Here is a 27,690-nt window from a genome sequence, read left to right as displayed (position 1 = left end):
CTCTTCTCTTGGACTGGAAAGGCAATAGTTAATCATATTTTTATGCCGCCTTTGCGTGAGACTTATGTGGTCGTCTGCTATGGCAGGGGGTACAAGGTCGCTTGGTCAGGCTTGGCTATCGTTATAGCGCCCCTTGCTGTGACGCTCAGAATGCAGCTTGTGCTTGTGTCCTGTTAGAAAATGAGTCGTGATACAACCCCCATCTGTGTAGCTTGAAGCATCTGCGTTCGTGTCCTTGTGTGGAGTACCCCAAATCCCAAATCAGCTCTGGCAAAAACATCACACAAGAGGACAAAAGCATGCAGTATGATTCTTATGAGACATTATACGCTCCTTGATTTTATTTTGTTTGTCAAATACAGGAATAGTCCATGTACAGAAGAACTGAGTTTTGTGTGAAGAGCTGTACAATATTTACACAAAGGCTTTGTTTTTGAAAGAAGCACAGTATTAGATTGTTCCAAAATAATACTCATAATACAGACAAAGGACAAACAGTTAAAAACAAAACAACAAAAAAAATCCTCTTTAAATATTACTAATACATAATCTTTCCCTAGTGGGAACTGGATGCTATAGTTAGCTCTTATTTTTCATGTCCATCTTCTGAAGAATGCACTGAAACATTACAGTTTTGCGTAGTTTGAAGTATATTTTTATTTCCGTCTTTTTACTCTTATACAGATGCCGCATCATCTCCTCGTCCTACTCCGCCACCCCTTCACGAACCCGAAGGAAGACAGATCAGAACGTGACGACGCGACGTTGCTCGTGACATCTGTACGTAACTTGACGTTATGAAACTGATAATGAAGCGCTGCTGCTTTCTGTACTGTTAGAAATGTCTTTTATATAAATAATAAAAATGTGTGTATTACTATAACTCACTCGTATCGCTCACGTAGCCTGAAGTGTTACACCGTTATGCCGCTTAGCATCCCCCCCCTCCCCAGAGTCAGTTTCTCCTTTCGCACCGCAGTCTTCACTCGTTTATAAAACACAACTGTCACGGCACCACTCTGTCGCTCGAGGAAAGGAAGGGAAAAAAAGCAGAATAAAACAGTTTGTAGTCTTAAAAAATAATCTGTGTAAAATTTAAACAGTAACAGACTTCCTCCTAGCATCATCTTCAAATTAGTCGTCAGTTATTTGAAACGCGAAAGAATCGGACGAAACCACAGGCGCAAAAAATTCACACGGAAATTCAGTTCGTCTTCCAGCAGTCGACAAATCTGTCACACGGGGGAGGCTGGAAGTTCGACCCATCTCCAGGAACGAAAAAGAAAATGCAAAAACAAAGAGGAAAAATAAGAGAATCTCACATTGGTCACACCTAAGTGTGAACTCGGTTCTCCTTTGATTAAACCGTTTAGTCTACCTCCGTCGGCTCTACTTCAGAGAGGCTCCCTCGCTGATGTCAGCAGAGTCGATTCATTCACTACCTGCGGAGAGACGACTCCTCCGGCCTGTCTCGCTGCAACGCAACTGTCTTAAGAAGCGCTTCCGTAACCACAACAGCAGAGGACTGGGGGGGGGGCGGCGCCAAAACAAACCCGCCGTATTTGTTCCACGTTGCTTCCTCTGGATTTGTCCTTTGTTTCATCCTCCCCTTTTTCTCCTCTTTCCTCCTCTTTCCTTCAGGCTTTGGCACTGAGGGTCATCAGCTCTAGGAAGGAGTTGAAAAGCGTGTCCAGCCAGCTCTGATTGGCCATGCACTGCTGAACAACCTCCTCCTGCCCAGGATCTTCTGAGGCCTGTTCTATAGTGTTCGTCTACAAGAGGCAAAGTAAGAGATGACATTTAATGAATTAATTTAAACAAACAAAAAAAAGTACTTTGTTTTAATAACTGTGAACGCAGCGCCTGTACGTACCTCTTTCTTACAGATTAAGAAAGTGTGATATTTGTAATGATGCAGAGAATGGTAGAGACTGTAGAGTCGACACGTCTCTGTTGACAGCTTGAGGTCCTAAGCGAGAAAAAAGAGGCATGTTAGGAAATTCATTTCACCCTTAGAAGTTACTGCTACGTTAACACAAGCAAGGTGTAATTTTACGTGAATTATTTCTCACAAACAAGTTGCAAAACTGTGTGTAGATTCCAAACTTACCGCAAAATATCTAACTGCGATTAGTTTAAATAGCAATTTTTTATAAATGTCTATGTTTACATGCAAAGATTTTTGTCAGATTAAATTCATTCCGATTACAGATTAAGACTGAGGAGTTTATTCCCACTACTCAACAATCTGATGGAAAATCTCAGTTTACGTGCTCACTACAAGTAATCCGATCTACACAAAATGATGCGCATGCATAGAGAACCACTTCATGTAGACGTTACCATGACAACAAGAATCGCCTGAGTCCAGTCAGAGTGAGATGAGCAGCAGTGTGCAGTGCTTGTGTTTTTAATAGCTTTAAAATTATGTCAGACTCAGGAAAATGTCCTTCACATGTCCTTATTAAATGTTCTGAGACACATAAGCTGGACGTTCATCCCACCGCTGTCTTTTAAAGATCAGAGCATAAACTTCATCTCCTCTGCAGACCAGTTTCTGCTCCGCTGTGTTGAAAAGCATAAACTCTCACTAGGACGTGACGCACATACAGAACAGACTTAAACTTTTCGACAGGGAATGTATTCGGATACAGGCATTTACACACATATTCTTCTATTTAACGGATTATTTACAGGATTACCCACCTTGATCAATCGGATAGAAATTGTATTCCGAATGGCCTCAATTGTTCCAACTGAGGTGTTTACACGAATGTATTTTATTCCAATTGAGCTATTAGTTGGATTATTAGGCTGCATGTAAACATGGCTACTGAGGTATCGTTTTTTTTTTTTTTAAAAAGACCAGCATATTTTTGTTCTGGCTTGAGACTTGAACCCTTACCACAGTGTGCCTGCTGTGACATCACAACAGTTTACAAGCTCCATGTTATTAGGTAAAACTTACAGACTTAAAACTTGCTTGTTGATAATAGACTGTAAGACTGTAAAGCTCTTGCAATTTGAAAATTGCATTCTTTCAAAAAAAAATTCAACCCTAAACTCAACCATATCTGTGTTTGAGATATTTTACTTGAATTCGATGAAAAGCTATTGCTGCATGTACAGCAGAAAAAAACATCCTTTGCAATTTTGCCATGTACATAATTTCTTAATTAAACAGAAAATAAATCACAAATAGCAATAAACAGCAAAAGAGGTTAGAAATGCATATTTTATCTTGTTGATATGTGTAAATGCAATTTATTATGATGTGTAATAAACTATGTAATTACACAAATACAGTACAAGCAAATCAACAGCATTAACTGTAGACTTCTAAAAGTTAATCAGGAATTCCAACAATTTCTCCAAACTTCTGTATAACTTGGCTCAGACTCACAGTGGTGGTGATACATAAATGGACATCTGAAGAGTTTAAAAGCTCCTGCAGAGATTACATGGAATGGTTATGAAAACACCTCCTGATGTCAAACTTGTTTTACAACATTTTCCACTATTTTCCATCATCAACACTTCATATAAACTCAGAAGACTCGTGTAGGTTCAGTTGGTTTTGCATGGTAAATAAAATTTCTGTATTTATGTTGTAGTCATGGAGACGCCTGGTTCCTATCACCACCACTGTAAGACATCTGAACCATTTCACACTAAACCGCTCTGTTTACATCTCAAACACTGAATTATGCAGAATTTTTTTAAAATCATCCTTATATAATAATTTAATTATTATATTTTTTACTCTGTGGCCAATGCAGAACAGTTATGGTTATGTTTGCAGGAGTGGCCTAAAAAGGACAATTTGTTCAACTTAATTCAGGTTTGCACTAGGCCTGAGCGATAAGGCGATGTAATTGGACATCGTCGATGATGGACAAGAAACCCGATGTGTAAAAGGCAATAATTGTTGTTTTGGTAAAAGAACTGAGAGAGAATTAAAGAGGACTAATTTACAGTTAAACAGCTTAAAAAACACGTTGGAAAACTGGGGTTACATTTAAGAAGTGTGCCTGCACACCAGTAGTCGATTTTACACAAGTAGAGAGAGGGAGGGAAGCTAAGAAGCTCTCTGTGTTATTTCTCTCTGTTACGCAGTGTAATGCTAGCTTTGCCTCACAGATTCCCGTTAATTTGATTCATGTGAATGGATTTAAGAATGAATACCGACATGATTTGGAACATCAGCCTCAAAGTGACTCGCTGCAGCTAAAATGAATGAAAGTTAGCATAAAGCGACTAAGTTAACTCTAACCTGGAAAGAAAGTTCCTCTGATCCTCGTCCACGGCTGGGGTGTGCTGTATTTTCTGATGAACTGTACTGGTGTTGAGCTGAATTATGAAAATGTTGTTGTAACGATAGAAAACTTCTTGTTTTTAATGTGGAGAGCATGTGGGTGTGACTTTGGAGAACACAGTCAAAAGTTTCTCCAGAAGGGAGCGCTGTTAGCAAAAGTCGCCACAAATCTGCACCGGACGAAGCTCAGCTTGCAGTAATGTTTATTATAATGAGAGATGAAGTAGTTCTCAACAGATGTTAGGCTTCTCAGTACGCTATCATTTAATATGTGAGTTTTATTTAATAATTTCATTAAAACAGTTAATTTTTTTAAAAGCATATAAACTATTCTATATAAAATAGAATAGAAAGCAAGTCAAAGCTGCCGCAGACTGCATTTTTTATTTATTTAAATTTTTTTGGGTGGAGAGAGGCAGATTATCAATAATCGAAGAGAAAATATCGCCCAGGCCTAGTTCGCATTCATCTCAAAGGCAGTACCTGTGGTTTGGGTACATTCTTTTTGACGCGGTTCAGGGTTTTCCGGTTGTAGCACTCCCCACCCAGCTTCACCCTCACTACTCCAGAGTCCTGGGGCTCCACTGTTATCTGGGGAAAGGTGTGTATGGCCTCCTGTGGGGGAGAGAGGGAAGGAGAGATAATGAGTACTCAGAAAGCAGCATTAAATAAATCTCAGACAAAAATAAGGTTTACAGTTTGCTTCCTTAACACCATCAGCTGATTTAGTAAAGTCATGTTTGGTTTCTGACGTTTGCTTACTCCTTTGAGGCTAATGTAGCTACCAAGAAGTTTACAGCCCACCAATTAGCAAAGTGCTAACTGCATGCCATAAAACCATAGGGAGTTGATCATTATCTCTAATAGACTCGACTGTGTGGTTTCTGACACTGTATGGAGCAGAAAATCACATTTATTTGGAATGTACTGTATTCAATGGGTACGACATACAGTTTGCAAAATACTAATTAGCAGGACATAACTTTATATGTCACTTGTTATCTAAGTTAGCCTCAAAGCTCCAAGGCAAAACTAGAAGCAAACTGCATTTGCGGTAAAGGGAGCGTTATGCTTTTTCTTTTTTTTTTTTTGTTTAAATAACCTTAAAACCCCTTCAAATCTAAGGCTTAGTACATACTAACGCTTATTACTCAGTAATTGCATAGAATAGCTCAGTCAGTTTGCATTGTACTCTGAGGTTAGATAGAAGCCTGTAATAAAACTCGGTGGGCTCTAGCCATTTAAGGGGTTAAAAACCCCAAGACATGCCAAGAAGAAGAGAAAGCAGTACCTGGTGTTGGGAGCTCATGCTGACCCGCTTCAGAAGCTTCCTCTTCTGCTCACTGAGTATGCTGTCGATTTTACGCATTGGAGGGAGGTACAGTTCATCTGAAAGACGTAGTCAATACATGAAAACCCACATCATTCAAATACAGTTTAACGTCATTGTTAATAAAGGAAACATGATTTGTAGATTGGGGTTATCTGTATTAAAATTTGTACATGCCTCTTGCACGTTGCAATAAAATAAAAAAGTTTCTAGTGGGTTATATTTTCTATTTATTATTTATATGAATATGGCATTCAAGCATTCAAAAAGCTTCTACCTAACATGAGAAGAAAATCTAGAAAATTACAGAGCTGTGCATCTGGATTGGACTAAAATGATCAGACTACTACAAAAGCAGTAAGCAACTCTGCTTATAAAATCACTGTCTCTGAAATAAACTCACTATTACTAAAATCAAAAAAGCACTATGCTTTCCTGCCTACCTTCAGTGTCCTCTAGCGCTTGGATCATGTCTGGATCCAGGGCTGTACTGACCAGCATTTCCACATAGCTTCGGTACATCTCCCGCATCGCACGAGTGTTCAGGCCTGCTTTCACAGAGACTGCAAGAACAAAAGACACACGATTATATACTAGAAGTGACCCTGTGATGACCTAATCTGAATCAAAGCATCACAAAAAAAAAGTACCATGATTTGATATCATTAAATTAGTAACATTAAATTCTTTTAAACATTGTACTGTATCTACAAATGTAACTCAGGGAGCTATTTACATACTAGAGGTGTCCCACATCCCTCTGGATCTGACACTCTGGAAACTCCACTTCCCAGAACTCCCTTGGAGATCATGTGACTGTCACATCACCGTCCAGAAACAATCGCTGTTCCCCTAATTCCTTATCTTGTACATCTGTCATGTTTGTCTTTTCACACACAGTAGACTTTAATTAAAGCCTGGGCTTTAGTTTAGTTATACTGCTTCTTTCTTTTCTAGTGTTTCTTTTTGTTATTATTGCTTTCTTGTGCATCAGACTGTATTTTAGGACTTTCAACTTTGCTTGTTCTGGATCATGTTTGCCTGTTTTTGTTATGTTTGTCCCTTTTGTCTTTTTGGCTTGTTTTAGATTTGACCTGTGCATCTTTTCTGACCTTGAGTTTGGATCACGTTCTAACTAGTAAAGTTTCTTTACTATATCTTTCTGATTTTAACTGCGAGCATCTGGTCAGTTCTGTCTGTGGAATAGAATACAGTTTCCTTTGTTCAGTTTTTAAGCCCAATAGGCTGAGAATTTATTTATACTTTTTTTGGACAAAAAAAAAAAAAGTTACCAGAAAACAATTATGATTAGAGAATTTGTGATACTTTGTGGTACCAATACTAAAACCTCAAGTATCGTTTCAATGTTTTTCTTTTAAAACTACAAAGCTTTAAAATCAGTTGTTTTTAAGTGAAGCTTCTCTTATGATGAGGCTGAAACTACTTAAACACTCTGCTAGTCCACAAGAGGAACTACACAGCTTTTTAAGTGTACTCACTCTCTTCCTCGCTGGCTGAGGAGTCGGATTCCGATGATGAGGGAACTTCAGGCACCTTCAGCCACTTCCTCCTCTTCTTTGGCGGAGGTTCTGCTTTCACCTTTATGGGCTGCTGCTTCACGGCACGCTCAGTCTTCCGCTCGGCTCCTCCGGCCTTTCTCTCCTCTTTCACCTTCCCTCGTTCCGCTGCTGCTGACCGTTTCTCTGTCTTCTGAGACGCCGGAGGAGGCAGCGTTTTCTTTTCTTTCTCCTTCTCCTTCATCTCTTCTCGCTCCTTCATTTTGGCCACGCGTTCCTGCTGCTCTTTCACCCTGATGTTGTTCTTCTCTCTGGCCTCACGCTGTTCCTTCTCTTTCACTTTTTCCCGCTCTTTGTCCTTGTCTTCTCTCATGGCACGAGGCGGAGTCTGGTTGTTAGGGGGCAGGGCTATCTTCGGGACTGACTGTGACTGGCGTCTGAATAAACGACAGACAGGAAAATACAAGACATTAAAAACTGTGACAAATTTACAGCTAGTATTAGTATAGTGATATAAGATGATCTGACTGCTTAGATCAGAGAAGTTGTGAATAAGTCTGGATACCTGAGTGTTACAGAGGGTCTGTGCCAAGGCTTGCGCGAACAAACCCTTACGTAGTCCTTCTTATTCACGTTCTCCAGGAACTTCACATATAGCCGTTGGTACCGTTTTTTAGCATCACCAAAATAACCGAGATACTGAGGGGAAAGAAGAGCAACAGGATTGAAATAAATAAAAAGTGATCAAACAGGTAAAGTCAGACAATTCATAGCAACAAGAATAAAATGCAAACGACTAAATAGAACAAGTGAAATAATCTCATCACGGAAGAGTATTAGACCTTCAAGTGAATTTTAGTGTCATAACAACACAACACAAGTTTTTCAATCAGATTGGTCGGAATGTAGCCTTAGGAAAGGTGTCTAATATTAGCTGGCGTGCTTCCCTGAGGGAGTTTTGAACCGGTTTTACACAAACAGAGCACATTAATTAGCCAACTATAAAATACCCACACATGGACAGCTTAAAAAGAACTTTATCCATGATTAGCAATCTGTAAAAATATTTTGCTTGGGATTATTTGTTGTGTGCAAATCATATTAAAGAGCAAAGGCTACTGTGACAACAAACGTGCATCACTATAAGAAGCTTCTTAAGTACTCAAATACAAGCGGATGCAGAAGTTTGGGCAGCACTAGTCAAGTTTTCAATATTTTGTTGATTTTCTAAGTGTAAACATGTGAACACATTCTCTACAAAGAACACACTACTGCTCATTTTACTGTACAATGACTCTGTCCTTGCTAAATTTGAATTCAGCATAAATAGAAACTGTGCTCTAGAATAAACTGATGCAATACACTGACATTTTTAAGTGTGTCCTCTACGTAGAGCCCATCCCATTTGTCAAACACAAGGTCCGTGGCACAATCTGATTCGTCCTGCAAAATTATTATTATCAACCCATTTCACTATGAGCCGCACTACAGTTCCCAGCATGCACTGCAACATGTGTGCTCCCAGCCCATCCCCATCAAGGATCTATGTGCGGACAACACAAAAAAAAAAAAAAAGATGCCAGGTGTCCAGTTCAAGCAAAAGGGCAGTTTAAAAAAATGGGGACTATGGGGACATTTAAAGAGGTTTGACAGTATCTTCAGCTATTGTGGTCTATTGTTTTATATAAAACTGTTTTCATTTTTAAATATTTTTCATCGTTTAAGTATTCAGTACCTGTTTTTTTGCTGCTGGGGTTTTTGGTGTATTTTGAATAAAAAAATGTCCAGTTGGGGTCATGGCAAAATAAAACCACAGATTTGCTGAGATTTTAATATGGCCCTTTCATTGGTTTAGTTTGACACCTCTGATGTTCAGGATGTGTCAATTGTTTTCCACTTCAAGCAACAAACATGCAATTTTACCAGGTGTGTTTAAAACTTTAAATATGATATTTATTTTTGTAGACATAAATGCCTTAAAATGCACAAAATTGTGTATGCAATTGTGATCTAAGTATCTATGAGAATTTCATTATTCTAGTTTAGATTTTAAACTATAATGACTTGGGCTTTTACAGTGTATTTTTCTGGTATTTGTATAGAAAGAACACACAAATACTCAAATTTTAAAAAGCAGTCTTGCTGCACTCTCAGTCACAGACACATGATGTGATTTATCATAATTTATCACTTCATAATCAACATCTCATTTTGTGTCCATATTTTTCTCCATAACATGGAGCCCTATTGAGTGTTCTCTCACAATATTTCTCGCTGCACTGCTGCAGGCAAATATATGGGCTATGACGATAGTAACAGTGTATGTTTGTGCTTTGAAACTCACATTGCTAGTGGCGCAGAACTGTCTCTGTCCATCTTTGATCTCTGGTGCAAACTTCTGCAGCAGGGCTTTCTGAACACGCCAGATGGGAGGGGGCTCCCGCCCTGTCTGCAGGGCCATCTGGAAACAGGCAAATAAGCAAAATAAATTACTCAATGTGGACAAACAGGGTATTCAGGCACATACATACAGCTGCATCAGGCCAACCAGCAAATAACCCTAATAACCAGGCCTGCGCAATTAATCACAGTTTTTCGTTAGATTTCAGTGGAAATGTAGTGTTAGGGATCGTGTCTAATATTACAGCATAGAGTTCCTCCCTAAGCAAAACTAACTTGCATCGCCATAAGGAGTATTTTATAGAATTAAATGTGTATATTTATTTGTTTTTATACATAGAAATATTATATGAAATACATTTATTCTACATCTTTTTTAATGGTGCTCTTGTTATTGTATATTTTGGTATTTGCTTGAAAGAGAGGTTAGTTAGAGTTCTCTTCAATTATATTTAAATTTAAATCTGTGTCTGTATTTGCTGCACACAGTCAGAGACATTTTCATCATTTATAGCGTCTTATACCGTCATGGTAACATCAAACATCACACTGCCCATAGCGTTTCTGTCCAAAGATGTCCCAATCTTTCTCCCAAATGGTACCTTTATAGGGGAAGACAAAAGCCTTCTTAACTTTTATTGTAAGTTACAGTAAAGAGAGTTTATTCCAAGTGATTCTGGAGCATTTCTATTGGTCCACTTCCATCACGAAATCTTCACAAAATGTGAAGGACAGCTGCTGCGTTCCAATTATGCAGAAAAATTTAAATTGACAAATATGGAGATACATAAGATGTCTGTCTTTGGACAGCAATATCATGCAGCCGTACCATTTACAATTAGGAAAAATTCAAGTTTTTTAAACTAAACTAAGTGTTCCATTAAAAAAATGACAAAATTTAAAGATGAATAAATCTTAGTGATGTTTTATTGCAGTCGTGTAATATAAGTGTGATTACCCTGTAATTACAGTATGATTAACTTCCTTTTCTTGATTGAGATGCACAAATTTTACAAAGAGATTACAAACTTGTCAAAACGCCAATCAAAGAAAAGTGCAATTTTTTGAGATTTTATTGTTTCAATCCACAACCTACTCATTCAGCATCTGCAACCTGGGAAAACTACTGCTGTAAGTGATTTCACCAAAAACTGCTTTCAGAGTCAGAAATCACGCTTATTAAAAGTCAAATACACAAAATATTGTGCATGTAGAGATTTCCATTAAAATAGTTTGAAAAAGTCCTGAGAAAAGTTTAAATAATGAATCGATTACAATTAATTAATTCATTCTCAGTGAAAGTGTGGCCAAGCACAATGCTTTTAGGGCAGAACATCTTCTCATTGGTTTGTATGTATGCAGGTGAAATTCCATTGAATGCAGTCAATACAGCAAAGTAAATCTTTAAACATTAACTGAAAGTAGAATGAAACACAACGATAGCGACACGCACCTTGAGTGTCCTGATGTCCTCGCACCGTACCACAAACTCATCCCTCTCTCTGAAAATGCCCTCTCCTCCACTCTCGCTCTCATCCTCATCAGTCTCTCCTGCGATGGCAGCGCCACTCTGTTTCTGCGCCAGGTGTAACGGCAGGATTTGTGGTGCTGGGGGCTCCTCTGGGGAGGAGGGCGCCGGTACGGGCTGTGGAGGTGGAGGAGGGCTTGGGGGTGGAGGAGTAGAAGGTGGAGGGGAGGCTGCAGGAGGTGGAGCAGGAGGAGAGAGGACAGGTAGAGAAGGAGCGACAGGGCTGGATGGAGGCGGAGTTTGCTGCAGTGGAGGTTTCTGCACAGGAGATGGGTTGTCCTCCAGCTGAGGAAGAGGTGACGGGAGGGAGAGGGGAGGAAGAGGAGGTGGAGAGGGAGAAGATGAAGGTGCAGGGGAGGAAGGGAACAGAGGTGGAAGGGAAGAGGGGGCTGCTGCCTGAGGAGCTTCTTTAGGCGAGTCTGTAACAGAAAAGGAATATTTTACTATGTTTATCACTACATGCAAAATGAACATAAAGCAGTAACTAGGGGTGAGCGATATGGTAGAAATGTATCGCGATACATGTTCTAGCAACGCAATATGCATCAGGATGTTTGGTTTCCCTGATGTTTCATAAGAATCAGTAGTTTAAAAATACCAAAAACTAAATACAATCATTTTTATTCAGCTTTTTTTTTTACACTATGCTGCACTAAATCTTATTCAATAAGATTTATATAAGAATAAATTCAACTGCAAAAACTGCTACAGCTACAAAGTTTTGGCCAAAAAAAGAAAGTAACTTTTTGACCGTTCTTGGTCAAAAATGTTCATTGGTCGAAATATTTTGGTGGCCCAAATTTCGGTGCATCCAAATTTTGGTGGATATCTTAATGCACAAACATTAAAAAATTGACCAAAAAAAAAAGACTTTACAAATTATTTTAAGGGTAATGAAAATTAGAAGTTTTCAATAATTTGTGATAAATTTTTATTTATTCCTTTTACTTTCCTGTGACGGTCAGCACAGACACATTCAAACAAAACAGTTCAAACTACTGTTGCTCCATGGTGACCTACATTTAAGACTAAGCAGGTGTTTACGCTGATATAAAAGGAGACCCATTAGACTTGTTGAGTGCAAACCTATTTCAACACGACCCCTTTCTGTCCTTGACTCTTACCTCCTACTTTTGGAATAGTCAGCATCTCCATTTCTGGCTCCTTCTCCTCAACTTCTCTATCTTGCTCCTCTTCTTCATCTTTCATTTTGTCCTCTTCAATCTCGTCGTCCTGCTCCTCTCTCGGTAACATAGTCGGCTCGATGGCCTGTGCGTGCGCATGTGAAGGAGGCTGTGTGTGCATATGTGATGGGGTTTGTGGGCTCAGAGAAGGTGGGTGTTGTGTTGGTGTCAGTGGTGCAGGAGGAGGTGGAGGAGGAGGTGGGGGGAGGGAGGGAGGCTGCATTGTGGTGGTGCTGAGTTGTGGAGTGTCATACAGGGCAGAGATGGCAGAGGAGATGCTCTTTTGCAGATCCTGGTTCTTTCCCACAGAGTCTTCTTCATCCGAAGAAAAGGATGGAAGAGTCTCCAGGTTTCTCTTCAACTCTTCATCCAAGCGCTTGCAAGGGCTTGGGCATCCACCCAGCGACAGACCCCCATCACCTTCACCATCCCCATAAGCAGATGAAGCTGCAGGAGCTGGTGGAGGAGGTGGTGCAGGGGATATGGGACAAATACCTCCACTTTTCCCTGGAGATGAATCACCGTTCCCAGAGCTGCTCCCCGGCCTTTTCCCAGATTTTAGAAAATCCAAAAAAGAAGCCACAAAGCCAGTCTTCTCAGACTCCTTTTCTTCCATCTAAAGAGAGATCAAAGGCATGGATTGGTAAACAGAAGATGAGTATAAGCTCGCAAACTAAGATAATAATGGACCAAGCATGAGAAGAGCAATTATGCGCTCTTTGGGACACTTGGTTACAGACAGTCACAGATCTGTTGCATCACTGGGGATAAAACTTCTTCTAATTCCCATCTCAGGGGTGTCCAAAACCAAAGTGACACCACTGTGACTATTTACACAGTATTGAAATAAATACAGTTAAGGAGCTCCCAAGTGACACAACCACCTAAGCCAGAGGTCTTCAAATCCAGAGCTTGAATCCAATTTCTTGACCTGGATTTTGCAATAACCAGTAGGTGGCCAATCAGTTACATCAGGGATGTCCAATCTTGGTCTCGATCTTCAACAATTGATTATTTTTGCTCCTGCTTTGTTCAAATGAAAACCTGCAGCAACAACAGGCACTTTGTGGTCAAAATTGGACACCCCTGAGTTACATCACCGGTTCAGTTACCAGGGGTGACAGTGGGAAAAATTCCTGAGCCTGAACTTTTTTTCTCTGCTCGGGAGGTGAGCAGGGTGGGGGTGCTATGTATGCGACACACTTAACACATAACTTGTTGGCCCCTGGGCGCAGATATATGTCTATGTATAACCCTGATCTTCATTACTGTCAAAGAATTTTTGCTTTTGAATTAGTCCCTTCAATGATAGATTGTGTTGAATTTTGTTGAAATACATGAACAACATTCAGACATGAGATAAACAAACCCAATATAAGCCTATATTTCAGAAGCTTGTGCAGATTACCAGAACTCTTGGGACTAGCAGGCCTGTTCAGGAATCCATACCTGTTTTTAACTAGTCACATACCTTATTGCTTCTATAGCATAGGAGACAACAGATACTACAGCCATACCAAGAACGGTCAGCAGGTGGCAATAACAATATTCCAACGTAAACTAGGAATTGATTAGTAGCCTAACCAATGACTAAATGACATGAACAAGGACACATTCATTTCTTTTAAAAATATAATAGCAAACTATGCAGCATTTATTTTAAATATTTTGAAACAGTTACAGTGCAACAAACTCATAAATAATACTACAACTCTAAAATTACTATTCAGTTCCATTTTCCCCTTAATATAGGCTTAATATAGTTGTGTTCCATGGCTGAGTTTATATGTTTCGCGTTGACAGTGGAAAAAAATTTGCACGTGTATTTCAAAGCAAGTCCCGCCCCGCCCTGCTTCTGACTGGCTTACTGGCTAGTAGGCTAGGCCTTGGTGTTGGTTACAGTGAAACCTCGTCGTCACCACCTCCACCTTAGACAGTTGTGCCACTCAGGAGTCTCTTAATTATATTTATTTCAGTACAGTTTAAATAGCCCTTCAATAGTCATATTTGTGTCTCCACTGTATTTTTTTTTTAATGAATCATATCAACTAAATATAACCTGGTGCAATTTGAAGTTCAGTGAAGCACTGAACTATTTCCTAAATCTTTTAAATTGAATTTAGAGTGGGATGAAAGATAGGGTTTTTAAATAAACTCTTTCTCTCACCTCTTGAGATTTGGATTTACTCTTGTCTTGAGGTCTGTTTAAATCAGGCACTCCTGGTGTCCCTGGGCTCAGACCCAAAGAAGGAGCAGAGCCCACAGAACCATCTGAGAGGGCCGGATCAGTACCAGACAAAGAATCTGTCCGCAACAGGGCATCAGAAGATGACATGGTACCAATAGGAAGTTTTATCTAAAAAGAGATCAAAAGATTTTGAGACATATACACTGGTTGTTATTTACCTTTCACCAAAAAAGACTGTTTAAAATGTAAACAATATGGATTATCCCCTCTAAACATACCTTAATTGGTTTGATTGGCTCTTGGTGCTGTTGATGCATTGACTGTTGTTGCATGTGCTGTTGATATAGATGACCCTGTTCCTTGTTGGCTACATCCATGTCCATCACAGATTCATCTCGCCTTCCTCTTCCTCTGCCTCTGCCTCTGCCCCTGCCTCTCTCAGGAACATATCCTGTTCCACACTCTCCCATCATACTCCTGGAGTGATGGGGCTCTGGCAAAGGGCGTATACGTGGCCGGCCACGAGGCCTTGGGGGTCCTTCTCGCTTGGGCTTTGTGGGCTTCCTTCCTCTCTTTTTCGGTCCATCACTGGGCAGCAATTGCGGAGGAGGACCAAGAGAGGGATATCCAAAATCCAGGTCACCCATTAGAGGGCTCATAGTTCCACCAGACTTCCGACAACTGGATACAAGGTCTGGAATCAGGTCAGGAAGTCTTCTGCTATTCAGTCGAATGTCAGCAGGAACATCAGCCTTGTCTTCATCATCTTCAAATTCATACTCCTGTGCATAGCTCTTTTTGGGAAGGGAATTAGGATCAGGTCTCTCCTTCAACAAATGGAAGGAACTGGACTTTAAAAGCTTTTTGGGACGAGACGAGCAAAAAATTGGTGAGGTGAGCCCTCCTGTTCCAGATCCAGAACCTCCAGAACTTCCCAGCTTGGCACCAGAACCTTCCACAACATTCCCAGTATTTCCTATTCCAAGCCCAGGTGGCTGAGATTGGATCAGTCCAAGCTGTTCTGTATTGACTGTAGATGGGAGCTCGTGAGTCTTCAATGAGTCGAGGTCCAGATGCATGGTTCCATTGTCAGCTTCAGAAAGATCATGGCAATATTGTCCATAATCTTGGTCACCATGGGGGCCAAGCATGTCATAGCTTGCACCTGTATCATCTCCTCCACCTTCTGTGGTTGATTTCATGCCCTCCATGTCTTCTTGTCCTGTCTGAGGTTGGGCAACTCCATCTTGACCCTGCCCTGATCCTCCAGGACAGCTAGACTTGTACTCCTCTGGGCAGAACATGTCCTCCATTCCAGGAAAGAATGAACGGTCTTCGTCTGGTAGCAGCGAGTCTGGGAAACAGATGGATGTTAACGGAACAAACCTCTGGCTCTGCTGGGACTGATTCTGGTTTGACTTCACTGCTGAGCTCCTGGTGTCAAAGTGATGGTCTGTTTGATGCTGCTGGTCAAGCTGAGAAGGGTGAGGCTGCTCTTGTTGCTGTGCAGTTGCAGAGGCTGACTGAGCAAGGTGATGATGGCTCTGTTGAGAAGGATGCTGTTGGTGAGCATGTTGGTGGTGGGAATTAGGGTGTTGAGGAGCTTGAGGTGGTTGCTGTGGCTGATGGTGGTGGTGGGAAAGATGATCTACCCCATGGGAAGGGGTAGATAAGCCTAAATCTGGCTCAGAGAGATATGAATGTAACTCAGAGGTGTGGTGCTGCGAAGGATGGTGAGATGAAAGTCTCTGTTGATCCTGTGATCTGTGTCTCTCAACACTTCCTGCAGTTCCACCTCCAGAATTGCCTCTGCTTCCCTCATTTGCTGCTCTGTCATCCACCATTCCTCCCTCCTGACTTGATGTCCGAGAAAGAGAACGCTCCAGCATGTCCAAAGAGGACACTGTGGTAGATTTTGCATGGTTCTGGTCCTGCTGCTGGGAGCTACGACCATAGTGACTAGCAGCTTCCAAAGCTTGAGTCTGCAGCTGAAGCTGTAGCTGAGATGTTTGGGGCTGTGTATGGGTCTCTGCTGCTGATGTAACTCCACTGGCTGCTTCCATCAAAGCCTGCTGGCTGACAGGGTGCTGCTGTTGCTGAGGATCCATTTTGCTGCGGGTGGTGTGTGAGAGCACTGACTGTAGCAGGTGAGGAGGCTGGCGGGACTGGTCTGTTGGAGAATCCATTAGGGTCTGGGACTGAGACTGTCGCTGCTGTTGTTGTTGCTGCTGTTGTTGGTGCTGCTGTTGATGAGACTGATGAAGTGGGGTTTGTTGTTGCTGATGTGCCTGTTGGTGTTGGTGGTGATGCTGCTGAAGGTCAGGTGTTTTGCGAATGTAAGCCATATCTGCAGATTCTTGAGACTTCTTCTGAAGATCCATGTGGGAGTGAGCATGCAGGTGAGTATGTGTAGGAGTGTGAGGTGTATGCTGATGGTGAGAGGAGGGATGCTGAGGAATGGAGTGCTGGGAATAAGGGTCGCCGCGACCATAATGGACAACTGACCCTATTGAGTCATGGTGATGATGTGGATGGGAATGGGCTTGATCAGAGCTCCCTCGTCCTCCTCCTTCTGTGACAGTTCTGTTGCTCTTCTGTTGCTGTTGTTGATGTTTGTGTTGTTGTTGTTGCTGTTGCTGTTGATGCTGCTGTTGGTGCTGCTGCTGTTGATGCTGCTGCTGTTTCTTTAGAGACATCTCCAACTGACTGTCCAGGCCCGCTCCACTCCCTGCTCCAGACACCGCAGCATTAGAAGTGGCACTGTGAGTTCGAATAACACTTTGAAGATGGTATCGCTCCTCTGAGCTCTTGCTCATCTCATTAAACAACCCCTTGTTTCCATCCTGGGGTGGAAGAACTGAAGGCTGTTGGGTAGGCTGTGAGGAATGATGGCTCTGAGCATGATGATGGGATGCTTGAGGAGTAGGACTTTGAGCCTGAAGTAGATGCTGGATTAGAAAATCATCATCATCTACTTCATCCTGTTGTGGCCGAGACTCAGTTACACCAAGTATGCTGGTATCAGACTTAGTTTTTGGAGGTGCAGAAGGGTGGAAGGGTTGTGATCGAGCTCCCCGGGTATCCGGAAAACCCTGTGGGGAGGGTAAGAAGGAGGGAGAGAGGACAGAAGACAGGTATTTGTTTGATCCTGTTCCCACGGGTGATTGAGCAGGTCGTGAAGGAGCAGGAGAGTGCAGGCCTGGACGTATGATTCCAGAGTTGCCAGATGGAGATGGGCTGGAATCTGGTATGTGGTAAGAACCACCTCCTCCTCCTCCCCCCACACTATTTGCACCTCCTGTGCCAGTAGTACCTCCATTGCTACTACCACTAGCTGTTCCTCCACTTGCCCCTGAACGTAAGAGTGCAGGAGAGTGCCCTGAGGCAGCATAGCCCATTGAGGGACTTCCAGCTCCCCCTAGTGATGGAGGCAGTGACCCATAACCTGAATCTGCCCCATACACGGATTCTGCTGAAAATGATTGGCTTCCCAGACTCCCATATCCTTTCCCAACCCCAGAGGTCCTGGCTGAAGGCAAGTCATGTGTCTGTGGGGAACTGAATCCTCCGTATGACTGAGATAAGTGTGATGGAGGAGGCTGGCTTGGGGAGAATGACTGAGGCTGCTGCTGGGGAGGGGTCTGGCCTGTCAAACTGCTGGATGACTTGACTGGAGCTACTGGGGAGCCATAGCCTGATAGACAAGCTTTGGGTAGGGTCTGCTGGGAGGAGTTAGAAGTGCTAGGTGGGGGCTGGGAATGTGTTTGTGGGGGATGAGGCACAGACTGGGTCGGTGGCTGTTGCCGAGAGGATGCAGAAGCAGAGCTAGAGGTTGGAATGGAGTTAGATTGGCGAGCTCCTGCAGATGCTGAGGAGGAAGAGGACGAAGAGGAAGAAGACGAAGCAGAAGATGCAGAAGGTGGTGTATGGGGGGTTCTGGAGGAAGACCCAGAACCGGAAGAAGAGTAGCCACTACTAGAACTGCTTTTTGACCCCTTGCCTGGCCCACCAGAAGATGAGGATGAGGAAGATCCATAAGAGGGCTGGATGATAGGTCGGTACTGCTCCGTTCTGGGGGAAGGCTTATGGTCAGATGAAGGACTGTGCTCTCCTAGTGGACTGCAGGAGAGGCCAGCATGACGAGGATGAGGGGCCTGCTGATACCCAGACACTCCACAACTGAGGTAGTGCTGGAGGGGGTGAGGTGTGGTGGCAGTTGCCTGTGCTGGCGAGGGACGCTGGTAGTGCTTAATGACACTGTCTTGTCGTGGCACGGTCCGCTCTTGGGAGCTTGGCTGAGGTGGAGCGGGAGTAGAGGAAAACACAGATGCGCTGTATAACTGTGAGGACTGGTCCTGAAGCTGTGAAGACAGCAAGTTGAACTGGTGAGACTGCAGATGGCGAGCAGAAGCTGAAGCTGCTGAGGAGGCTTGGGCACTCGTGACACCACCACCAGAACTAGGATCATGGCTCCCACGGTATGCTGCAGCAGCACCTTGAGATGACAACAGGCGATCGAAGCCCAAACCTGACTGAGAGGGTGTCTTGATGTGCAGCAAAGGATCATGGGGCGACAGCAAGCCATTGGAGGTGGGGCTGAATGTAGGAGTGTCCTGTAGCGAAAGTGAGGGGGTTACCCCAGGAAATGAGCGCCCAGAAAATGATGCTGGGTGTTGATAGGCTGATAAGGCAGAGGAAGATGGGAATGATCCAGAACCAGGAAGGGCCCCAGAGATGAAAAGTTCAGCAGGGGCAGGTGTGTGCATTGCTAGAGAGTGATAGAAGAAAATAAAAGAGAGATACACGATGATGTGAATTATCACTAAGTATCAAAAACAAACAATGAAGTCTTACCAATCACATACGGAAAAAAAGGCGAGCTATGAGTAATGTACAAAGGGTTCTCATGGCACAGAATAATTAGAAAGCCAATTATCCTTTTCTAATGTGTGCCTTTCAAGTTGTTGCTATGGAAACAGTGCCCTGGCTGCCTGCTCTTAAAATGTTTAGTGACGTGTGCAATATTTAGCCTATGTCTATTAATTTGCTGTTTTTATGTCCTTTTTCTTCATTACAAAACAAACAAGCAAATACTCATAAACCCTACCACCCTAAAACTTACCAGTCTGCCAAGATGGAGTGCGGAACTGGGAGAGGAGAGAGGAGGCAGAGGGAGGTGGCTGTGGACCCCGGGATTCCAAAGCTGATATCAGGTTCATTACAGATGGATCTGGACCTGAGGGACTTGCATGATGTAAACCAGCATCAAAAAGTCCCGATAAGCCTGTGAATCAGAACACAAATTACAGTGTTAAACAAGCAAAAATCATAAAAATAGCCTGTTTCCATATTTACTACATATACAGACATATCTAACTAGAAAATATAATAAAATTAACATTGTTGGCACAAGAGTTTGAATGTGTACACAGCTTGCATAACCTTTACAAACCACTGTCAAAGTAATCAAACATTCTGGAGCAATTTAAGGTCACCCTGCCAAATGGCAAGGACAATGGAAACAAGACTTATGAAATATATATATGCCAAATCTTTGCCAAAGGTTCTGGAAATTATGACACCACTGTGAACATCTCACATACAGCTATGCATTTACACTGAATCAGAGTGCAACATTCCATGTTGGAAATACTGGTCAATATTTAAACTGATTAGGTCACAAAAAGGGTGAGGTGTATTTACCCTACACGTGTTAAAAAAGGTACACAACTGGATGGGTCCAACAATGATGGGAACTGGCAGCAACTAACCCCAGGAGAAAATGTGAATTTTTACTGTGGTTGAAAAAATATATCTAGACAACTGGCTTAGTGATTGATTATAATATATACTAGTATTTTTTCAATACAAAAACAAGCTTCTTTGAAACTGATTACAGAAATTGTGAAGCTGTGGAAAATGAAAATACAGTTGCTTCTTGCAAAAAACAAAACAAAACAAAAAAACACTGGTTTTCCTAGCGCTTTACTATAAATATCCCCAGTTTTCAATTCGAATAGATTAGTGGTTTCCAACCCTGCTAGTGGAGGAGCCCTATTCCTACATATTTTTGTGTTTTCCCTGCTCTAACACCTGATCCCAGTAATAACCTAATTTACAAGCCTTTCCTAAGTGGATATTTCAGAGCAAGAAAAACACTACTGCGTGCCCGGGCAGGGGTGCTCCAGGACCAGGGTTAGGAATCACACAAATAGACCAATTACCTATAAGCTGTTATTACATATGCTGCCACTGCACCCGCCTAAATTAGATGCGCACAGCTGTCCAATACTGCTCCCAGGCCAGCAACGACACAATAAAAATGTGAAATGTACTATTACTCCCCATCTCTGTAAACTAATTACCAAAAAACAATAATGTATCACTGAATAATGTTTGCACTGAAAACAGCACAACTCGCAGTACAGACAGCAAATGTTTGGCTGAATACTATTTGTTTTTTTTTATATAGCAAACCAGGCTAGCAAATCTTTTAGACTTGAGTGCCTGGAGGATGAGCCAAAATACCCAGTCATAACTTACCATGAGATCATAAGCAATCTCAGATTTGCTTTGATCAAGGATTGGCAACCCAAATGTCAAGTTTCAAAATAAAATCTAACCACCTTGGGAGCCACAGCATTTCATACCCATTGTATTGAAGTTGCGTTTCACCATCTTAGTTGTAAATATGTCTCATTATGTGCTAATGTCCTAGTATAGGCTAAGGAATATAAACGAAGATGCAGACTTACTTTGATTTGCTTTAAGCGTTAGCTCAGCTATAGCTTCTTTTCTCGCATCTCCAGCAGGAAACTTTTCCTCATAAGTAGAACAGTTTCTTGTAAAATGTCTCTTAAGGTTTGAATTTTTACAAGGCTTCTCATTCACCAGCTTCTTGTTTCTCTTGAAGCAACAGAATGTAGCTAACTATGTGGCTAACTGTTGCACCATTTAAGGTGGAGCCTGAAAATTCGAACAAGAAGCTGGTGAGCAAGACTTTGTGACTTTTTAGTGTTTGACAGTTTCTGGCTGCAGATTAAACGTATCAGGAAACCAGCTGGAGTGATTATAAACACAAATGCGTCCATTTGTCTCCAAATTATTTATGTTCATCTTAAATCTCACGCTTTGCCATTTTGTTAGCTACTAGCTGGGCAAGATTGTTGTCTGCATTGCTATGGTGACTAGCAGTCTGTGTACCAACCTTCAGGGTTAAAGGGTGAATTAGCAATTCTACAGTTTTACTCCACCGTTTAAGACCATTTACTTATTTATTTTATTTTTGTCTGCTGATCTAATTCAGCTGTGGAGCCAAAACAGAGCAGAAAAGGCCATGTGTTGCCGATCCCCAGCTTAGAGGATTTCCGACTCCAGGACCCCCAACAATGCACTATTTGCTGTAACACAACTGAATTATTACTCAGTTATTAATATTACAACTTATAATTTATCATTTTACCATTACTATAAATTATATGTTAATTACTGTGAAACTAATACCCATGTTATACTGTTACACAAGTTATGTAACGTGGACCCCCAGATGTGTCAGAGCAGGCAAAACATGAAACAACATGCAAGCAAAAGAGGCTCTATAAACCCACATTCTTGCATCAAGGCCGATCTGGCACAGAGCTTCATGATGTTTGAGCATATTCCAGAATTAAATCTGCTTTTGTAATCCATATAATCTACTGTTGTGTGGGAAGTCAGTTTCACCGGTAAAAATGTTTGCAATAAGGGAAATGCGTTTGCAAGCTTTGCGTCAAACTAATACTCACAGACAGAACACTGCACTTTGTTCGGTTGCTCTGCTTGGGTGGGCTATCGCTTCCCACCCTGAGATCTGTTAGACAGTCACATTTGTTAGAAACGGCTAATGAATGTGTTGCACATGCAGTTAGGTTTAGAAACAGCAAGTGCGCTGAAAACAGAGACCCTGGAAGATGGAAAACTGCCAAATGTTGCTCCGTCTCACCATTCAGAGAATCTGGTGTTAGCGGTCAGCAGTTAAGGCTTGTGTGTGTCCACTTGGCCAGAGTAAAATGTATCAGCATGTACAACTGAAGCTTTCTGTGATCTACTGTGTTTACTATCACTGTATAGAAGCTGCATGAGGTTCCCTTTACTGCTGGATGCACTGATTTTGTTTTCTTAATCAGTGTAAATGCTTATTATTGTTTTGTTTATTGAAAATAACAAGATAACGTGGATGTTATTAAAAGAGAAATCATATTATAAATGGAGAAAAGTGGATTAAATTGCAGAATTAGCCACATTTATATGTCGCCCTTAAAGGCTGAGCGCACCATTCAAATTGATAAGCACTTGGTGCTATTTTTGTTCAATTAAAGTAGCGCTAAAACGCATCTGATGTGTGATTCATATTCTTATTCGTGTCTTTGCTCGTTCAAAAAGGTTGTCTGTAACACAAACTGAATGCAAATCTATAGATTTACAGTCTTTGTTGGATCACATTCTGCATGGGGCAGTAGTGGGCTGGAGGTTAGGGAACCAGCTCTGTGACTAGAAGGTCACTGGTTCAATCCCCAGAGCTGACAGTACGTGACAGAGGTATTGAGCGTACTGAGCAAGGCACTTAAACCCAATGCTCTGGGCAAGTGTGCTCACTGCCCCCTAGAATGTGTGTGTGCATTTTGGCAGACATTCTTATCCAGAGCAACTTACAATTTGATCATTTTACACAGGTAAGTGAAGGTGGTGTTAGGAGTTTTGCCAAAGGACTCTTGTTAGTATAGTGTAGGGTGCTGCCCAGGTGGGGAACTGAATCCCCGTCTACAGCATAGAAGGCAGAGGTGTTGCCCACTACACTACACCAACCATAAGTCGTGGGCTGGAGGTTATTGCCATTGTCCGTATGTGACTGAGGTGCCCTTGAGCAAAGCATCTAATCTCAACTGCTCCCCAGGTGCTGTAGATAGGGTGCCCACTGCTCCAGGCAAGTGTGCTCACTGCCCCCTAGTGTGTTTGTGTCTTCACTAGTGTGTATGTGGTGTTTCACTGCACGGACAGGTTAAAATGGGAAGGTGAAATTGCCCTGTTGTGGGACTAATAAGGGTCTCTTAAGAGCACAGAGAAATTGTGCTATTAATGGATGAGAATGGATAAAATGGTGGAAATAGCCCTCAACCTTAGAGTTAATAGACAAAATCAACTAAAATGTGGAATCTTTAACACAAAAGCAATGTCACTCACTCAGACTCCTCCCAGCTGCCCCCCATGCTCCACCCTGCCCAGAGCTGCCAGGGTGGTGATTGGTTGCATAGCCCTGTAGGGGGTGAGGAGTGGCGTAGGCTTGGCGATGGAGGAGTTCAGAGTCTGGATGTGACGATCTGGAGCTGCCATACACCAAACTGACAAAAAAAGAAGGAGCGAGAAGATTAATACCTTCAATATCTACAAATATACCAATGACATTTACTAATAGAATCCATGGAAACTGCATGTCGGAATTCTCCAACCACAACAAAATGGACATGATTTGTTGTGCGGCGACTGCACACTTTGCAAAATGTTGTGCAGCAACCAACTGAGCTGAGAAAATCAACCATCAAGCAGATCCTACATGACATATTCCTGACCTGATCACTGAGTGGACTGGATATAAATGGGCTCAGATTGAAACAGAATCTAATGTAGCTGTTAACTGTTTTTGTCCCATACCATTTCATCCCCACCATGCTGTCATGCATCGTTAATTACAGCATATTAACCCATTATAACACGGTAATACGATCTGTGCATAATAAGATGCATAACTGCGCAAGACACAGGGAAAGTCATGATGACCACATGCTTATCTGAAAACATGGCAGTGAGGGCTGAACAATTTTGGTAAATATCTGATCTCGATTTTTCGGATCAATGTTGCAATTATGAGCTATTGATTTCTATACATTGAAGTATGGGCCTATTTTTGGCTAAGTGGCTTGAGACTTGGGCACCTAACACAGTGCGCCAGCCTGCCAGTTATTTGTTGTTGCGATGTCACAACACATGGATGTTTGGTTGCAATGAATCAACTGTGCCGATACTTCACTATAAGACTTTAATAAATGCAGAGCTCTTGTGATTTGGATATTGCGCTCTTTCAAATTGCGATTTTGAGATAAAAATTATTCATCTTTCAGCCCTAGTGGCAAAACTCATATACTCTACACTCTTAAAAATATGGTTCTTCAAGGCTTCTCTAGTAAAGGCAAAGGTTCTATTTAGAACCACGTGTTCTACACAAATCCATTTCATGTTTAAACTAACCTTTACATGGTGAAACAATTCTTTAGATCAATGGAGAGCGTGCTGCGTAAGGTTCTATACAGAACCTTTTATGGAAAACATAGCTCCAAGGGTTCCTCTAGAGGTGGGCCATACAAAAAATTTAATACTGCAACACTTCCAAGTAATTTTCATGCCATGATATTCATTTTCTTCAGACATCTGATCAGTCGGAAGAGAGAAGACAACCATTTAAACAGGGCACAATCAAAAATTGAATTTTTTGTTCAGTATTTGGCACTAAATCCGGTTAAACAGGGCGCTCTTTATATTGAAACATGCAGCTGGTCAGTGTTCTACATGTACTGACAACATACACAATATGTTCCGAACAGAATATTATAACGATTATAATGTAACGTGATATAATATTTCTCGATAACGATAAATAATCATATTGCCAAGCCCTAGGTTACAAGGTTACTGTTACAAGCATGACATCCTAACAGTAGCAGAACCCTTTTTTGGTGCTACACAGAACCCTTTTTCAACACACAACACATTCTCCATCAATCCTAAGAACAATTTCAACACGCAAAGCACAACATACCCATGCAAATGGGTCTAAAGCGGCCCGTTTCCTCCACTAAAGAACCCTTCTTTAGGAGTGTGGGTGACCTGAATTCAGGCCAGTGAGCAGCACCCAACAGCGGGCTTTGAGTGAATCAATCTATCACTTTATTTGCAGTTTTGCAGCGCTTCCCCGACATGCGCGCACACGCATTTGCGAAAGCCTTTGCGATTGTTGTTTTTTGCGAAAGCTCAGATTCTCCAGCAAACAGACGTGCTAACATCACCCCTGCGAAACAGTGCAGTGCTAGCACACGGCTAACAGGTTAGCAGCAGCAGCGGCTCCGAGCGCGGTGTGGAGGGAAAACGACTAAAGCAAGGCGGCTGGTTTGGACCAAAAACCCTCAGGCCGTGTACCTTTTTGGTCTCCTCTGAGTTTCGCCCACAGCCGCCAAGGGCTTCGCTGCTATCGTGGCCTCTTTCGAGCCAGGCCTATATGCGACATCGGCCACCATTAAAGCTGCCGAGCTAGGCTAGCTAACGTCAGCTGGACGGCTAGGCTGGCTAACCTAACCAGCTCTCAGCGAAGGAGGCCTTGGTTTGATTCCACTTGTCAAATGTGTTCATTATCTTCACATTTACGGATTATTTAACGCTTTAAAATGTATCATACAGGCTGGGGAAGAGCTAAAGGTCTTGGTTCTGCTCGACTAATGTTGTGATTTTAGCCAGAGTATGAATAAATATGCAATGTTTCACGATTTCTTTCATCTCATGAGCAGTTCCCATGGAAAACAGGCCCGTTTTTACCCTCTTCGCGTTATACCTGAGCAGTTCCGATGCTTTCACCCAGTACAACTTCGAATTTCCCCGTTCCACCTTAAATGGTGCAGCAGTTAACGCTACATTCCGGCGCCTAAGGCGAGAGAACGTAGCTACTGCACCATTTAAGGTGGAACGGGAAAATTCGGATGTTTCACTATTTTCAAAAATTATTTATTTTTTAATCCTGATGCTTAATAATTCCATGAGAATCGTGCGACGAGGACTCACCCCGCCCCCCATCTTTTCTCTTCCCTCTCCTCCTCCCCATCTTTCCCTCACATTAGTCTGTCAATCACATTCCTTGCCATTACCTGAAATCCCCCCTCCGCTTTGCTTACCCCCCCTGCTCCTTCTCCACCTTAAATAATAATAAAAACATCTTATGACATCCTACGTCAGAGACAGACATATGCATGATCTCTCATCTCCAGTTCATTATGAAGAGCAGCCTCTTCTTCCACCGCTCCCCCACCCGCGGGAGGACGTTCCTCCTCTCCTCGCTCTACCCTCTCCTCTCCCCGGCCTACAAGCGCAGCGTCCCCCCGCATGCCTCACCTCGCTTTGGCGGATCTCTCGTAGCTCCATCCGGCTCCTGCGCCCAGATCCCCAAAGCCAGCTCCCGGGTAATTTCTGTCCATTTCTCGGCTGTATTCACTCGCTAGATGGAGGAAAATGGGGTCGAGGTAAAAGAAAAGGAGGAAAAGAAAGAAAAGAAAGCCCCTATTCCCGTTAAGTTAATTTCTAATCATTCTCCCACGATGAGCCAATAAGAGTGAAAAATAGCATATTGGGAGAGAGAGAGGGAGAGAGAGAGGGAAATGGAGGGGAGGAGAGAGAGAGTGCGTGATACAGAGAGAAAGAGAGCGGGGGGTGGTGGTGTTGAGCGACCACCTCGGTAAAAAAAAATAAATAAATAAATAAAAAAAGATCAGCGAAAAGCCCCCCTCACCTCCTTTTCAGGCTTCTCTCGCTGAAAATCACCGTAATGAACGCCATGATCGGAAAGGCTTTAACGCGAAACAAAAACATTTACATAATGCGCGACCGCGTTTGTCCTTTTCTCTCTTTCTCTCCTCCTCTCCTCCCCTTTCTCCGCTCGGGCTACTTTACTGGAATAATGACACCAGAAAAGCTGAGAAAAACGCCTCCGCGGAGCGGCCACTACATTCCCGGGGAAGGGGGAGACGCGGCCGGAGAGAAGCGAAAACAAGCGCGGAGGAGCGGCGTGTCTCCGGGCTGCGAGCGGCGCCGAGTCGCTGCTCTCCCAGCCCAGTTTTCCTGCTCCTCGCTAGCAGCAGCGAGCTAACGCAGCTCCGTCTGTCGACGCATCCGAGTCAGACGGAGCCGCTGCCGCCGCCGCCGCTGCCGCCGCTCAGTTTCCGCTCTTTTCTCTCGGTCTCTCCTCTCGCCTCTGCGCTCGGACGTGCTCGGGACTGCTCGGCTCGGCTGTCGAAGCGGAGTCCGGGTTCGGCGGCGGTTCGGCGGGTCTCTCAGCAGCACAGAGGCCTCCGCTTTTTCATAATATTAGTCATTTTCCCCTCCAAGACGCCATTTTTGAAGGCGGCTCTCCTCTGCGTGCGTTCCTCCTCCTCCT

The 27,690-nt window shown here is 42.7% G+C and overlaps 1 protein-coding gene across 1 annotated transcript; it reads right to left on the bottom strand.

Moving 5' to 3' along the window:
- Positions 1–305: 305 nt before the first annotated feature.
- prr12a (proline rich 12a) lies at positions 306–27,690 on the bottom strand. The gene is made up of 16 exons (XM_017720517.2): positions 27,046–27,690; positions 26,652–26,754; positions 23,682–23,839; positions 19,585–19,746; positions 14,741–19,230; positions 14,442–14,630; positions 12,215–12,890; positions 11,016–11,509; positions 9,507–9,623; positions 7,728–7,861; positions 7,145–7,599; positions 6,089–6,208; positions 5,607–5,704; positions 4,799–4,930; positions 1,874–1,969; positions 306–1,772 (listed from the first exon to the last, which is right to left on the bottom strand). The coding sequence occupies exons 2-16, from the start codon at positions 26,732–26,734 to the stop codon at positions 1,638–1,640; spliced, it is 7,539 nt and encodes a 2,512-aa protein (XP_017576006.1). The 5' UTR covers positions 26,735–26,754; positions 27,046–27,690; the 3' UTR covers positions 306–1,637.

The sequence above is a fragment of the Pygocentrus nattereri genome, chromosome 13 (genome assembly GCF_015220715.1).
Source record: "Pygocentrus nattereri isolate fPygNat1 chromosome 13, fPygNat1.pri, whole genome shotgun sequence".
Classification (NCBI taxonomy): Eukaryota; Metazoa; Chordata; class Actinopteri; order Characiformes; family Serrasalmidae; genus Pygocentrus; species Pygocentrus nattereri.
Note: the sequence above shows the minus strand (reverse complement) of the source record. Positions and strands in the feature narration are given on the sequence as shown.